This window comes from Protobothrops mucrosquamatus, unplaced genomic scaffold, assembly GCF_001527695.2.
Source record: "Protobothrops mucrosquamatus isolate PMUCROS unplaced genomic scaffold, P.Mucros_1.0 scaffold_159, whole genome shotgun sequence".
Lineage (NCBI taxonomy): Eukaryota > Metazoa > Chordata > Lepidosauria > Squamata > Viperidae > Protobothrops > Protobothrops mucrosquamatus.
The window spans coordinates 944532-958476 of record NW_015386235.1 but is presented as its reverse complement, the minus strand read 5'-3'; the positions used below and the strand labels follow the sequence as shown (position 1 = coordinate 958476).

The window sequence follows — 13945 nt, the reverse complement described above, 5'->3', positions numbered from 1 at the left end:
AGCGAGATGTCACATGACTGCAATCAAGGCAGTCCCATGTGGTCCTTGATCAATCTCATGGGTCACTGAGCAGATGAAATCCCAGGTAAGGAGCATGGGGTACCTCAGGGGGGTGGGGGAGGCCAAGATAAGCTATGTGTGAGTCAGGGTGTGGGTGCTGCAGACAAGTGTCTCTGCTCAGAGGTTGAAAATCCTGCTTGGATTTTGGCAGGGAGGATTTTCAGCTCCAGAGCAGAGAGGCTTGTCTGCAACACCCCACCCCCCAACCTGTATACAGACTGTGCTAAGCCTTCCAGGGCCTCCCCTACTCCCATGGGGCTCCTGTGCTCCTTACCTTACTACACTCCCCCTTCACTCTGCTTGGATTTTCAGTCCCTGAGCAGAAGGACAAGTCTCTGCGGCCCAGAGCTGAATTTCTTCCCTGCCAAAATCCAAGCAGAGTGGAGACATAGTACGATAAGATAAGATACCTCAGGGGGTTAGAGGAGTTGGACTTAGTCTGTGGCTACATAGAGATTGTAGGCTGAATCCTCTTTTGATTCCATCCCAAGTTCTGCTACTTCTTCTCCTACATTACCATTATAGTATTATACAAAAGTATTAGAGAATATTGCTGCAGAGGCTATTTTATTTAATTATTACATTTATATGCCACACATCTTGCCTGGAGGCAATTTAGGCAGCTTACAACAGAGTAAAAACAAGGTAAAATATTCAATTAGAATTGTATATCTTTACAAGTTTATATTTGTTTCCAACTAGTGGGTCAATATGACAATGCTTGATACAAGAATATAAACTGATACACATTCAAATGTTCTAATTACTTTTGTTCTGCTTCAATCAATGATGCCAGTCCAGACTTTATTGTAAACAAATTGCATTGATATAATATTGTAACAAGAGGTGTTATTGTGGCAATCAAATTCAGATAAGCAGAAGGATATAGCACCCTACCCATATTCTGGAACCAGGAGAAAGAGAATGAACTCCAAACATACTTGTCATGTCTCATGCGAACAGCCAATGCTGGTTTGGTGAAGGTGAACTCCAGTACTAATTTGTCTTTGCCTTCCTTCCCTTCACGAGAATCATCCCAGATCAAGACTACAATGGAAGCATGAGGAAACAGAAGACATAGATCAACAAGGACATAGAGAAACAGGGAAAAGATATGTCCCTGTTAGGGGATAATCAGAGATCATATTTGCTTCTCTCTGTAACACTGTTGAAATTCAGAACTCATGATTCCTTTGCTTTGATTCCACTTTCTCCCCTGAGAATACCAACCTGAGATCTCAGAGAATTTAGGGTTGCCACCTCCTCCTACAATAGCAAGGAGATTAGAACGGTGTAGCATTTCAACCAGCCCTACGCTGCCCACCTGTTCGTGATCTAGCGGGGAAAAAAACAAGAGGTACTATTGTAGGACTCACTGCACAGAAATAGAGATATTCCACTATCCTACATTTTTAGCTCTTTGCTCCTTACCAAGGTGCCCCTTCTCCATAAGTGGTTCCACATTATAGATCCGAACACCCGTCTCCATAGCACAGCAGAAACAGCCTATTATGAGAGGACAGATCAACTGTGTGGTATATTGGGAACATCATGTCTCACTTGTGCCAAAATGAAGACTGTAATCTACTAGTGATATTAGACTACCAGCCCAAGAACCCCTGAAATAAAAAAATGCATTTCCTAGCAAACAGAAAGTATATTTCCATCAACACGGCTATTCTCAGATGCAGGGGTTACAGATCACTTTATGAGCTGAAAATATCTCAAAATTCTTATTTTGAAAGGCCTATGACTCTCAGTTACAACTCCCTAATAAAAGAGTGCTAGATCTCCTGAGGAACACATTCAGACAAATTAAATAACTTACTCTGATCTTGATTGAAGCGCAGGCTATTAACCCCACGTTGCTGAGCCATAAGAGCTTGATGGGACAGCCTCAGTTGAGGCAGGCACACAATGTTCTTGGTTCTTTTCTGTTACCCAATAAGGTACCCATCATGGTGCAGAAAGACAAAATCAACACAAGAGATATGATGCCAGTGGAAGGCCAAATAGCCCTGGTGACATTTTCCAGCAGGTCCTAAGAACATACTAGCTTTCTTATATATTTTGTCATCTCAGACCACCCCATAAGGGCACCAGGTTCCCAAAAGATACCTTTGGCCACTCATATCTGTCTCATTTAAGAACTTCTATTTCTCTTCAGTTGCTTCAATTTGACCTCAGTTCTTTCAGTTACCGACCCATTTGCCATTCTTTCTTCTTGGGCTGACTCCAGCGTTTGTTCTCAGGACCTCGTCTTACTCCCTACAGCCCACTAAGCAATAAAACGATTCTCTCTCTCCTAACGGGGATCTGGTCTTATCAACCTCACAGTCACAACTTTCTCTTCCCGTGCAAGTGTTCATACCCAACACTCCTTGCAAGGTCTCCTCCAACAAGATACACCTACTTCCCACTTCGGCAAGGTTACAGCTACGCCGTCCTCCCCTCCCAAAATTCTTCAACACTCCTTAACTCAGTCTGTCCTAACAGTGGAGACACAGGAACCTGCCTGCCACTTCGGTTTCTTTCCTAAAAATCTGAAGAGGCCTACCTGAAGTTTGCCACCCCTCTTCCTCCCTCCGCTTCACCTGCAAGATTCCTTACCTTTCCCCACTTTATTTACATCGACACCAGCTATTCGGGTGGTAAACAACAGCAGGCAGGCAAGCTACTTCCGTTAGACCACAGAGAATAGGCACAGAGCGCTCACGTAAGCTAGGAAGTACTAAAGTCTCGACGGCCATGTTGGAAACTGGCAGGGAGCCGTGAGCTGTGAACATACGGGGATTCTCTCTTGCTTACAGGGGAAGGGGCCGGGTGTTATCAAGGCGGCCATTTTTGAGACTGGCAATACGAGTCATTCAGCTGTCCCGTTGCGGGAATTGACCGGGACTAAAGATAAAATAACGTTTTTAAAGCGTTTAAATAATGTGGTAAAGTAGTTAAAACGCATGAACCGCGCTGGTCCTCAGAAACACAACATAAAAAAGAAAGATATGGATAGGGAAAGAGAGAAGCACCTGTTGCTTCACTGGCTAATGGAAAGGACCATATTTATCTCCAGGAAACTGTTCTCTGAGCAAGGGAGGAAGCCAAACTGCATAACACGTATGTTTGAGATACTTCGGACTCTGTGATCTTTAATATTCTTGAACTGCTTAAACTTAGGAGACTCCCAAATCAACATAAATTCCCCTTAGTAAATGGCCCAAATCAAAATGCTTATTTGCATTTTCTTAATAGCGAAGAACCTATAATCCTCTGGAGAGATGGGCACGAACACAGAAACATTTTTTATTTCTATTTAGAGATCCTTTTCTTCTTCAATGCCTTCATCATATTCTTTCATTGTTTGCATGTGTTTTCATAAAGTTTTGAGATAAAGGTAGTAAAAAAGAGTAAAACCCAAGAGTGCTAGGTTGGTTCAACAGTTTTGTAACATGTCAAGTATTTGATTTAATTTTTTTGCTTTGGAAATTAAAGACCATCCTAGATAGCACAATTTACTGATCACAGTTTTAGTAACAATCAGACAAAGAATAGGCAAAAATAAGACTTTACTTATATTATAGCCAAAATGAAAGTAAACTATCAGTGAAATCCATGAAACTTAATTTACACATAGTAGTTGTATTCATTTTTACACCGGTGGCAGGAAAATGGACAGTAATTTTACATGACATTTTGAGAGGGAAATTTACACACAATCTTATTTGTTTTAGCAAAATCAGACACTTCCCAAAAGATGATTCATCTGTTTATTTCTGATGCTTATTTATGTTTAGGGCTATGATGAAAATACACACCCCAGGATAATGTAAAATAAGTATTATTCCTTCTTCCAGGAATGCCTTGTAATCTTGTCAGTTTCTTCTAACAAAATAACTTTTGCAAACTTCCATACAGTGTAGCAATTCTCTTTTCTGTCTACTAATTGCTTCAGGATTTTGTGAATATAAGTTCATTTAAAAAAATGACCATCCTGAAAAAAATCAGGAAGATACATTGGTTCCAGGTTCCATCCTTGAATGTTTTGAAAATTTTAGTTTAAAAGCAAGTTATTTTTACATACATTTTACCAGCCTTCAATCCCAAATTTTCAGCAGATGACACAAATTGTAGTAGTTATTCTCTAGAAAAGAATTTAAGAGATTATAACTCCATATCCCAAAGAATAATTTATAATGGAAGCCCATGAACCACTAGTTCTAAATCAGAACTCCTTGTTGCTAGGAGTGGCTTAATTTTCAGTCCTCTAGATCCAGAGATGACCAGCAACAGTTTGATTGTGCCACATAGTGCCTTGTTTTTGGCTGATTCTGGAGCACCATCATTGATTCAGAGATTTTGATCATGTCACTAGCCAAAAGTAACAGCCCATCTAACTTTCATTAGGAAAAAAAAAGCCAAATAACTGAATATGAATCATGGATTGCTGTGCATATGAAGGCTGCCAACAGTGTCATTTGTCATGCTTAATACTTCCAACACTATTCCGCTGAGATTATGAACTTGGCTCTTTATTTTGAGCCTCAGAAGAGAAATTCCTCTGTTCTGTAGATGTTCTCTTTTTGGAGGAGCTGTGGATGTCAATCATCCTCGACGCCACCAACATAGTGACAGATTACATCATAATCCAGGGTCAGAAGCTTTTCTTCATCCTGTTGCAGTTGCACCACTGCACGACTCTGTCCCTTGTCTCGACGCAGAATACGGCCCATCTAATTTAAGAGTGAAAAAGCATGAATGAGATTGTGTTCCTATCCTGAAGAAAAGCAGGCATACCAAGTGTAAACAAGCTGTGGAGCTCTAAATATTGTGGTATTCCAGTGATCAACAACCATGACACGTAGTGAGCATAACTCAATTTCCTGTAATATTGCAGTGCCAAAAGAAAGCCCCGAACCTTATTAAATCTGTGTTCTCACATACAATATGACACATTTTAATTTACTTTGTAATTTTTTCAAAAAAAAAACACATATAGGAAGTCCTTGACTTATGCTTGCCCATCACTATTGTAAGTCATGACAGTCATAAAGTGGGTCACCCATATGATCCATCCAATTTTACAATGTTTTTATGTAGGTTATTAAGCAAATGCTGTGGTTGTTACATGAATCAACAGCTTGCCATGGGTTTGTTTTGCTGAAACCTGAAAGTAGCTGCTGCTTTTTGGCAAAAACATTGTTAAAATGTGCTTACGTGACTATGGGATGCTGCAAATGGCAGACTAGTTGCCAAGCACCCAAAATGCAGCTGTTTCACTGTTGGGGGGGAGGGGAATCATCAGGACCATGTCATAAGTACCGTAGGGGAGGTCTGTTGTAACTTAGAACGATGGCTAAGAAACTGGTCATTAGTTGAGGACTAGTGGAATTAAATGAAGCTTCTTATAGTAGTGTGAGCAATAAAGAATCTGTAGCGATTGCAATGCTAAGCTTCACTATTTTATAACTACTATCTGCCTAAATCTGCAGGATAAATATTATGGGATAATATAAGATGTAACCCAAAATTTTGACAAGAGAGAGACTGAATTTTGGATCACCTGCATCTGAAGTAACAATTTGTTATCGTACTTGCGATTTACCATTGTGTTAGTGGCATACAAGTTTAATAATAAATAGAAATAAACAAACAAATAAATAAATAATCCCATATCTCTATAGCATGAAATTCAGGGGTCTTAAGAGAAATTAGCCAGGTTCCATATCACTGGATTAGTGACTTACCTTTCCAGCATGCTCCCCTAATACCACCATAACCCAGTCTGAATCATTCCGAGGAATTACAGTCTCCAGCATGGACTCATGGATACCTGTAAAAGAGGTCGAAGCAAGAACCTGAAGTCATTAATACTACTACCTGAAATATCACTCTTCCATTAGCTACCTGAAAAATCATGTCAAAGAGAATTTCTCAAACATAGTTTCTCTAGTTTCAAGTGAAACCAGGAACCTGGCCATCACATGGGTATCTTCTTATCCTACTTTGGATGGTCCTTAAGCAGCATTTTGCATCTCATATCATTTTCTTACCAATTACCCAGTTATTAGATAGATTGAAAGTTTTGGACCAGTTTTTGATAGATGCTCCAAACTAAAGTCAGACTTTCAGTGGTAATGTAAAGCCTTTTGTGCTAAAAATTGAATGTAGCATGCCTTTGAACTGTGGTGGCATAAATTATTGCGTATATCACAGACAGCCAGAGCAACCAAGAGAGAGGTGCTGAATCGTATAAAACCAGAAACATCACTAGAAGCCCAAATTCAAGACCATGTCATGCGTGCAAATTCATTGAAGAAGTCAACGATACTAGGAATGGTTAGTGGATCAAGAAGAAAGGGCAAGCAATGTCAAAGCTGAGACAATGATGGGTATCCAACAACTGAAAGAAGTTGTGCTTGACTGGGAGCATGGAGAGTGCTTGCCTATCAAGTCATCAAGAGTCATTCATGACTGATTATATATGTTCTGCCTTCACCTACTAACACTTTTTAAAAAGTGTTCAGGATTGGGTACTGCAGTACCTAATCTGACAGATCATGTGAAATTTGGGTGGAGGGATATTTTAGTTCCATAGCAGAAACTGCTAATCAGGGGAGACTCTAAAATAATTGCTCAGCTTCATTACCACACCTGGAACCAAAAACCTAGATAGTAAAGTAATTCTGCTACTAAGAGTAGTAAGCATTATAGAAATAAAAACATTGCAAATGCTCACATTTCTATCAGTATCTCAAGAAAGCAGATATACTGAAATTCTGATAACAGTACATTTCACAAATTTGCTTAATTTGGCATACTGCAGATAATCTATCAGCCCATAGTCCTCTTAAATAAAAAAAATCTCGTTAAAATATTATGCACCGAAGGTCTCAAATATTAATGCCTGTATCTTCATATACTGATGTATAAAGCGTTCTTTATTATAAGATTTCAAAATCAAAGAGTAATGTTTATCTATATAAGTATTAAAACAAGCTGTTAAAAGCAAGACAAGAACCTTAAGTATCTTGAGAGCATGGACAGAGTAGCAAAAGTAAAAGACAAAATCACCTGCAACAAGGGTGTTAAACTCAATTTCATTGAGGGCCACATCAGCATTGCGGTTGCCCTCGGGGGGGGGGGCAGGATGGGTGCAGCCTACTGGGTGGGTGTGGATGGAGTGGGTGTGGCCTACTGGGTGGGCATGGCCAGCTCTACATTGTTCGTGTCAAGAGTGCCTTTGGGGGCCTGGGCAGGAGTGGGACAGATCTGAGGGTCTCTGGCAGAAGGGGGTGGGACCGGGGCAAGCGCCAAGGCATGGTCCATTTCTTCATTCCTCACAAAGGGTGACACCTCCCCAGCATGCACCCAGGGGGTGGGGCCGACACAGCAGGGGCTGGTTCCTCGCTGTTTCTAGATGGCCTTGTGGAGCTAAGACTGAATGCATTTCAGCATAGATGGCCACCACAAAATTGTACATTGGCTCCTGGCAGGCCTGGGCCAGGGCCAAGGCAGCGGGGGCCGTTCCCTCACTGTTTCCAGGATGGCTTCGCGGGCCACATGAAACCACTTCGCGGGCCGCATTCGGCCCCCGGGCCTTGTGTTTGACATGTCTGACCTACAATCACCTCTGAGAAAAAGGAAGTCCAGAAAAGAGTAGACAAGCTTAGTATTTGGGAGGTTGACATGAATGCAAACCTTCTTTCAGAAACTTGGGATCCCAAATCACAAGTGTCTTCCTTGGAAGCACTAGAACGTCTGCACCAAAGTTGGTCAACTTTCTTCCTAATCAGCAAGCTAAAGATGCTGTTCCAAAAATACCAAAGGTCAAGTCTTGAGTCTCAGACTTAAGCAGTAACACTAATACACTCACCATCCAGAATTTGTCCTTTGTCTACTCGGCAAACACAAGTATCTGGCTTGAGGACGTCTTCAATTATCATCTGGAGACAAAAACAACAACACAGGATTTCATACCTTCTATGTCCAAACAATGGGGTCAGTTGAGTCTTTATAACAGACTTTGCCTGGAACTGGCCCTCAGCTGCAAACACTCATAACTTGAAAGGACACAGGCTTCTCCCTCACAAAAACAGGCCTTTAGCTGCTCATAGAGTCATTAGTTATTATTTGATCAAAATCCTACCTGCCTTCTCTGGGCAATATTGAAACTTGGTATCTCTACCCCATCACTTCAATACATCTAGGCTCCAAGAAAAAAAACAAACCCACAGCTTTTCAGAAATGGCTCCTTGCCTGAGGGGAAAAGCATTGGTGAGCCCCCCCATTTCTATTGCATTCAACTCCCCAAGCAAAATGTTGCAAAAGTACAACCTTGAGAAGGATCTTTATCACTGCAGGACATAGCACTTTTGAAACCATTGCAAAGAAATTCTGCACAGGGTATAATGACGCCATGAGCCAAACTGAACACTGCTATTCTGGCAAAGATGAAAAGCTATCCTCCATTTCTGCTGCTGCTGCCTTATGAGAATTAGACTGAACTGACTTGACCTCCCAGCTCCATCTATTGTCTACATATTAACTTCACCTCTCTTTCATAACTAAGAGAAGTGCATTATTTTTTAAGAAGGCATTTATGATATAGTCTCAAGAAGTTTTTGAATGGCAAAGTTCAAAGAGTTGTCATGTGGTCCTTCATTATCTTCTCCCACCGGGCTTAAATCTGCCTTCACCAATTTGGTGTTCTCCAGAGGCAATGGGATTACAACACCCAAAAATCCTAGGAAACGACCATGCTGGATGGAAATTCTAGGAACCCAGCATATCTGGAGGATGCCAGTTGGGACAGTGGGTTTGTTGGCATTGCAATTTATGCTTTTCTTCACCCACAGCGTAAAAAAATATTACAATGCTATTAAATTAGATGTATGACCTGTACACTCTAGGTTCAAATAGTAATGCTGTATTAATAATGATGAGAAGCAGGTTTCTGCAAGTACCTTAGTATTATAATATTTGCCCCCTTTGTAGAGCTTATCTATAAAACGGACTCGCAGATCTTGGCGTAACCAGTGAGTAGCTCTGGAAGAGGAACTGTCAGTAGACTTACTCTGCTTCCCAGTATGGTTCTCTCTGTGGGCACAAGAGAAATTATTGAAGAATTATGAGTTGGAAAGGGTCTTTTAGGCAATCACCTAATCCCTACTTAGTGCAAGAATTCAGATTAAAGCAAGCTCAATGTATACAATTAGATGGCTACTTAGCCCTTGCTTATGTAAATCCTATGAAGGGAAGACTACCACTCCTTTGGGCCAAAGGTTCTACTGTCAAACTACCTGCATTGTCAGGATGTTTTTTCTAATGTTCTCAGAGAAACTGCCTTTTTATAATTTATATCCATTATTTCATGGCAAGAGAGAGGGACAGGGAGGGAGGGAGGGAGAGAGAGAGAGACCTTCTGTGTAATGCTCTTGTCATTTTTTCCTCAAGTCTAAAGAAACCCAAATCTTTCAACTCTTCACATAGCTTAGTTTCTGTTCCCCTGATCATCCATGTTATCCTTTTATGAAACTGTTCCTTTTTAAAGTGTGATGTCCAGAACTGACCTGATCTGACCTTTCCTTCCCTTAAATAGTTAGAGGTTGTTTTAGGGCTTGAAAATGGTTTCTGAGCTCCAATGATACAAATTATCTTCCATGTCATCCCTTGGGCTTTCCCTCCATTTAACTATCTTCCTTAGAGATCACTGCTTCCAATGTCCATTTAGTGCAGTAGGACTTCTTTTGTTTGAAATGATAAATCCTAATACCTTCCCATTAGCTGAAGTGGGACCATTTGCTTCTCCAACCCTTTGGCTTTTTTTGCTATGAGATAGGACAGGGGTAGGCAACCCAAAACACTCAAAAGAGCCACTTGGACCCGTTTCCCACTGAAAACAAAACACTGGGAGCCACAAAACCCTTTTGATATCTAAAATGAAGATAACACTGCATATATCCTTTTTTACCTTTAAAATATATGTGTGTGTGTGTGTGTGTGTGTGTGTGTGTGTGTGTATATCATAAAGGTAAAAAAGGATATATACAGTGTTATCTTCATTTTAGATGTCAAAAGTGTCTCTCTCTCTCTCTTTCTGCCCTTGGTCTGCCAGTCCTCTTCCCCCCCCCTCTCTTTCCTCTCTCTCTCTCTCTCTCTCTCTCCCTCCCTCTGTCTCTGTCTCTCTCTCTCTTTCTCTCCCCCCTCTCTGATCTTCTGCTCACCTGGCAAGCTGGTTTCAAGCTGTTCTCCAACAAGCTCAGGGGTAGGCAACCTCGGCTCTTTTATGACTCATGGACTTCAACTCCCAGAATTCCTGAGCTGGGCTAGGTAGCTCTCTCCTGCCCTTCCTGCTTCCTGCAGAGACGCAGCAAAGGGAGGAGCCCCGCCCAAAAAGCTTTTCAGCTCCTCGGAGAACACTGTGAGTCCACGCTCTTTTACACACACACACACACTGAGAGAGAGAGAGACAGAGACAGAGACAGACAGAGAAGCAGGGAAGTGCAAGTGCCTCTCTCTGTCTCTGTCTCTCTCTGCAAATGGCAGAGGAGGCTGGGAGCCACAGGGGAAGGCTCAAAGAGCCGCATCCGGCTCTGGAGCCGCAGGTTGCCGACCTGTGAGATAGGAAGACTAATATGTCCTAAATACCACAGCTCATAATTGCAGGTTTTTGTCTATTTACTTTCACATTTGCTTCTTAGGGCACCACCTGTCGAAAAGCTACTTTTTTTTGTTTGTTCCCTTTTTATGCTCTCAAGTTAACCAAGCCCACACTTTAGGCTTAAGGCTTCCCAACTGAACTGACTTCTTGATAATTCTCCATCTGCTCACTCATTTGCAAGATCTCTAAATATGCCAACTTACACTGAATCAAAAACAGAAATAGTGGGTGAGAAGACATCAAATGGGATTTGATTAAAAAGGATTAAAAACATATGTTTTGGAGTCAGCACTGTGATCCCCAAAGAAGAGGCGCTCTTGCACTAATATACATTATATCTATATAAATAAAAATGTAAATGTTTGTTTGTTCAAAATCTTAAATCTCCGAAAGTTCTTCACCAATTGCTTTGAAATGTAGACACAACGTTGCATTCGAATACGCGCGTGTTTTTATATACCTATATTATATAGATGTCACACCTGTGACAGGTAAAAACATGCTTTTTTTGAAAAACAGCGCCACCTGTTGGACGTAAAAGCAACACACGCTTTTACCAGACTGAGCCACAGCAACGCGTGGCTGGGTACAGCTAGTTCTAAATAATGAGCCAAGTGAGGTCTTTTCTCATTTCTCCCTTCACCGCTGTTGGAAGCTGTATTCTGGCAAATGCTTGATCCCACCACCAGCCACCATAGCTACAGACTTTAAAATAGCACTCAGCACTTGCAATAGCAGGACACATTTACCTATCTGCATCGGCTGGGTGCTTCCTTTTTTTGTCCCTGCTCTCGTTTTTTCCCTTGGAGGCCCTGTTATCCGAGCTGTCCTTGGCCTCGTTTTTTTGTTCCTCCTCCTTCTCTTTGTGAGCCTTGCTGAGGCGACCTGTACTGGGGAAAAGCAAATCGTTGAGAGAATTCAACCCATGAGGGGAACAGAGATTTACAGCAGATTTTCACCCCAAGTTCTGCAATCAAGATGACTTGGTTTTTAATACTGACAAGGAGGGCCGCCGTGAGAGGGAAGCTAGTATTGCTACTTAGCATCCCCAAAGAGCAGAAGAAGTTCTGGTGTCTATGTGGGAACAATGGGGAAATCTACTTTAACTTACTTAAGTCTTTAGCCAGCTTATCGTATTCTTTCTGGGTAACAGGCCGAACTCCATGTTGACTCACAGTGACCACTTTGTTGCCAATTGCCAGTTTCACCATGACACGAGCATTATCTCCATCAACACCTTCAATCTACAAAAGACACAAGTCAGGGCCCAGTAATTAAGTGAGTGTGGTGGTATAATCCTTCTAGTGCTGGACTGAGACTAGGAAGCCTTAGATTCAAGTCCCTAGTTCAGTGGTGGCGAACCTATGGCACGGGTGCCAGAGGTGGCACTCAGAGCCCTCTCTGTGGGCACACGAGTCGTCACCCCAGTCCTAGGCCTTCAGCTGGGTTTTAAAAAACCTTTTTGCTTTAGGNCAGCCACACCCACCCAATGGGCCACGCCCACCCGGCACCCGATGATGCATAAGTGGGTTTTGGGTTGCAGTTTGGGCACTCGGTCTCTAAAAGGTTCGCCATCACTGCCCTAGTTGACCCTGGAATTAACTGGGCAAATTTGGAATACTGTATAATTTCTCTCCCAACTCAGTCTACCTCACAAGGACACCACTGGGAGGATAAAATATTAAGCTCCATATTAACTACTGTGAACTCTTAACAGAAAAGTAAATACATGAATACATGAATAAAAAGAAATGCTATAAGTGGATAGCTGAGAGAACAGATTGCAAATAAAGGCTATATCTGCACTGCAAACTGATTCAAGCCCTGTTTTATCAGAACATCCTCATTTAAAAAATAAATTAAATCCTCGGTAGCTTGCAAAGCGAAGAGTAGGAAGAGCCTACGTTTGCACAACAATTTCATGAGCAAATGAATCGTAATGAAATCAGCATTATACACATTTGATAAATAAAAAAATATTTCTGCAGTGCCGCCGCAGCAAAACTCATCACTGGGACACAAACAGGCAGGGGCTATCTACCTAAGACAAAGGTAGAGAGGTTGCAGAGAAAAGCTGGACCCCCATTCCAAAAGAAGAGCAAAGGGATTTATTTCTCACTTCCCAAATCTTCTTTGGGGGATGAGGGGATGGGCTTCATCTCAGTCCAGAGTCTAAAAAGCAACTAGCTCAAGAAAAGCGTCAGTTCACCTTTCCGTACAGCTCCTTATGAGGTCCACTTTCGATGAAGACAGCGCCTCCTGGAACCAACCCCAAAGGTTCATCTTTGCTCTTTGAAGGTTCCTCGCCAGGTTTTGGGGGTCGCCGGGATCCTGAGGGCTGCAAGTCCTTGGCTGCTGAGCGATCTGCTCCAAGGCCCAAGCCCTTGGGCCGAAGACGGTTTTCTGCTGGCTTCACGTCCCTAAGATAGGCAAGCAAAGCAGAACAATGGGACAAAAGGGAAGAAGCTGAGGTCACTATTTATACCTGAAAAAATGCAAAATTATGTTACCTAACAGAAATAGCAACAGCAACAGCACTTACACTTATATACCGCTTTACAGTGCTTTACAGCCCTCTCTAAGTGGTTTACAGAGTCAGCATATTGCCCCCCAACAATCTGGATCCTCTTTTACTGACCTGGGAAGGATGGAAGGCTGAGTCAATCTTGAGCTGATGAGAATCGAACTGCTGACAGTTAGCAGAATTAGCCTGCAATACTGCATGCCAACCACTGCACCACCGCGGCTCATATATAGCACAAAAATAGCTCAAGAAAGACATGAAAGCACCTTGTTCAAAGCTTAGCACTGACCTGATACCTTGGAATGAAGTTCTTATAGAGGAAATATGGGGTTGATAATAATTGATCATCTCCTCTTACAATGTTAACCGCTTTTAAGCAATTAAAACTTATATGAAGTAATTTAATTGTAAGAGTTTGAAATTGGTGGCAATAAAACCTATACTGCTATGCATTTACATGTGGGGTAGAAAGGAAAGAATCCATGCATGCATCCGAAAACATGACTCAACCACTTTTTTCCCATGCCCAAAGCTTTCCCATTCTGTCAAATAACTTTTCTACAGTAAAAAGTTGTAATTCCTCTCCAATGGCAGAGGCATTTCTTTCCCTTGCTTCTACTACACTCTCATGGAAGATCTTGAGGAATTCTTTGATGAAATCAAGATACTCTATGGCTACCATTTTCCTGTAGTTAAATAAATTG

At 41.8% G+C, this 13945-nt stretch overlaps 2 protein-coding genes across 2 annotated transcripts in view; both read right to left on the bottom strand.

The window, feature by feature from the left end:
* The window catches only part of WDR45 (WD repeat domain 45), a 7966-nt gene extending 5976 nt beyond the window's left edge, over positions 1-1990 (bottom strand). The window contains exons 1-4 of the mRNA XM_015821100.1: positions 1889-1990; positions 1492-1566; positions 1291-1395; positions 958-1107 (exon numbers count right to left, since the gene is read on the bottom strand). Coding sequence (XP_015676586.1) covers positions 958-1107; positions 1291-1395; positions 1492-1566; positions 1889-1937 — 379 coding nt within the window. The 5' untranslated portion in view covers positions 1938-1990. The remainder of the gene's footprint in view (positions 1-957; positions 1108-1290; positions 1396-1491; positions 1567-1888) is intronic.
* Positions 1991-3608: 1618 nt separating this feature from the next.
* The window catches only part of GPKOW (G-patch domain and KOW motifs), a 16523-nt gene continuing 6186 nt past the window's right edge, over positions 3609-13945 (bottom strand). The window contains exons 5-11 of the mRNA XM_015821078.1: positions 12927-13137; positions 11829-11961; positions 11467-11602; positions 9021-9153; positions 7931-8000; positions 5802-5887; positions 3609-4787 (exon numbers count right to left, since the gene is read on the bottom strand). Of these exons, the coding sequence (XP_015676564.1) occupies positions 4656-4787; positions 5802-5887; positions 7931-8000; positions 9021-9153; positions 11467-11602; positions 11829-11961; positions 12927-13137 (901 nt within the window). The 3' untranslated portion in view covers positions 3609-4655. The remainder of the gene's footprint in view (positions 4788-5801; positions 5888-7930; positions 8001-9020; positions 9154-11466; positions 11603-11828; positions 11962-12926; positions 13138-13945) is intronic.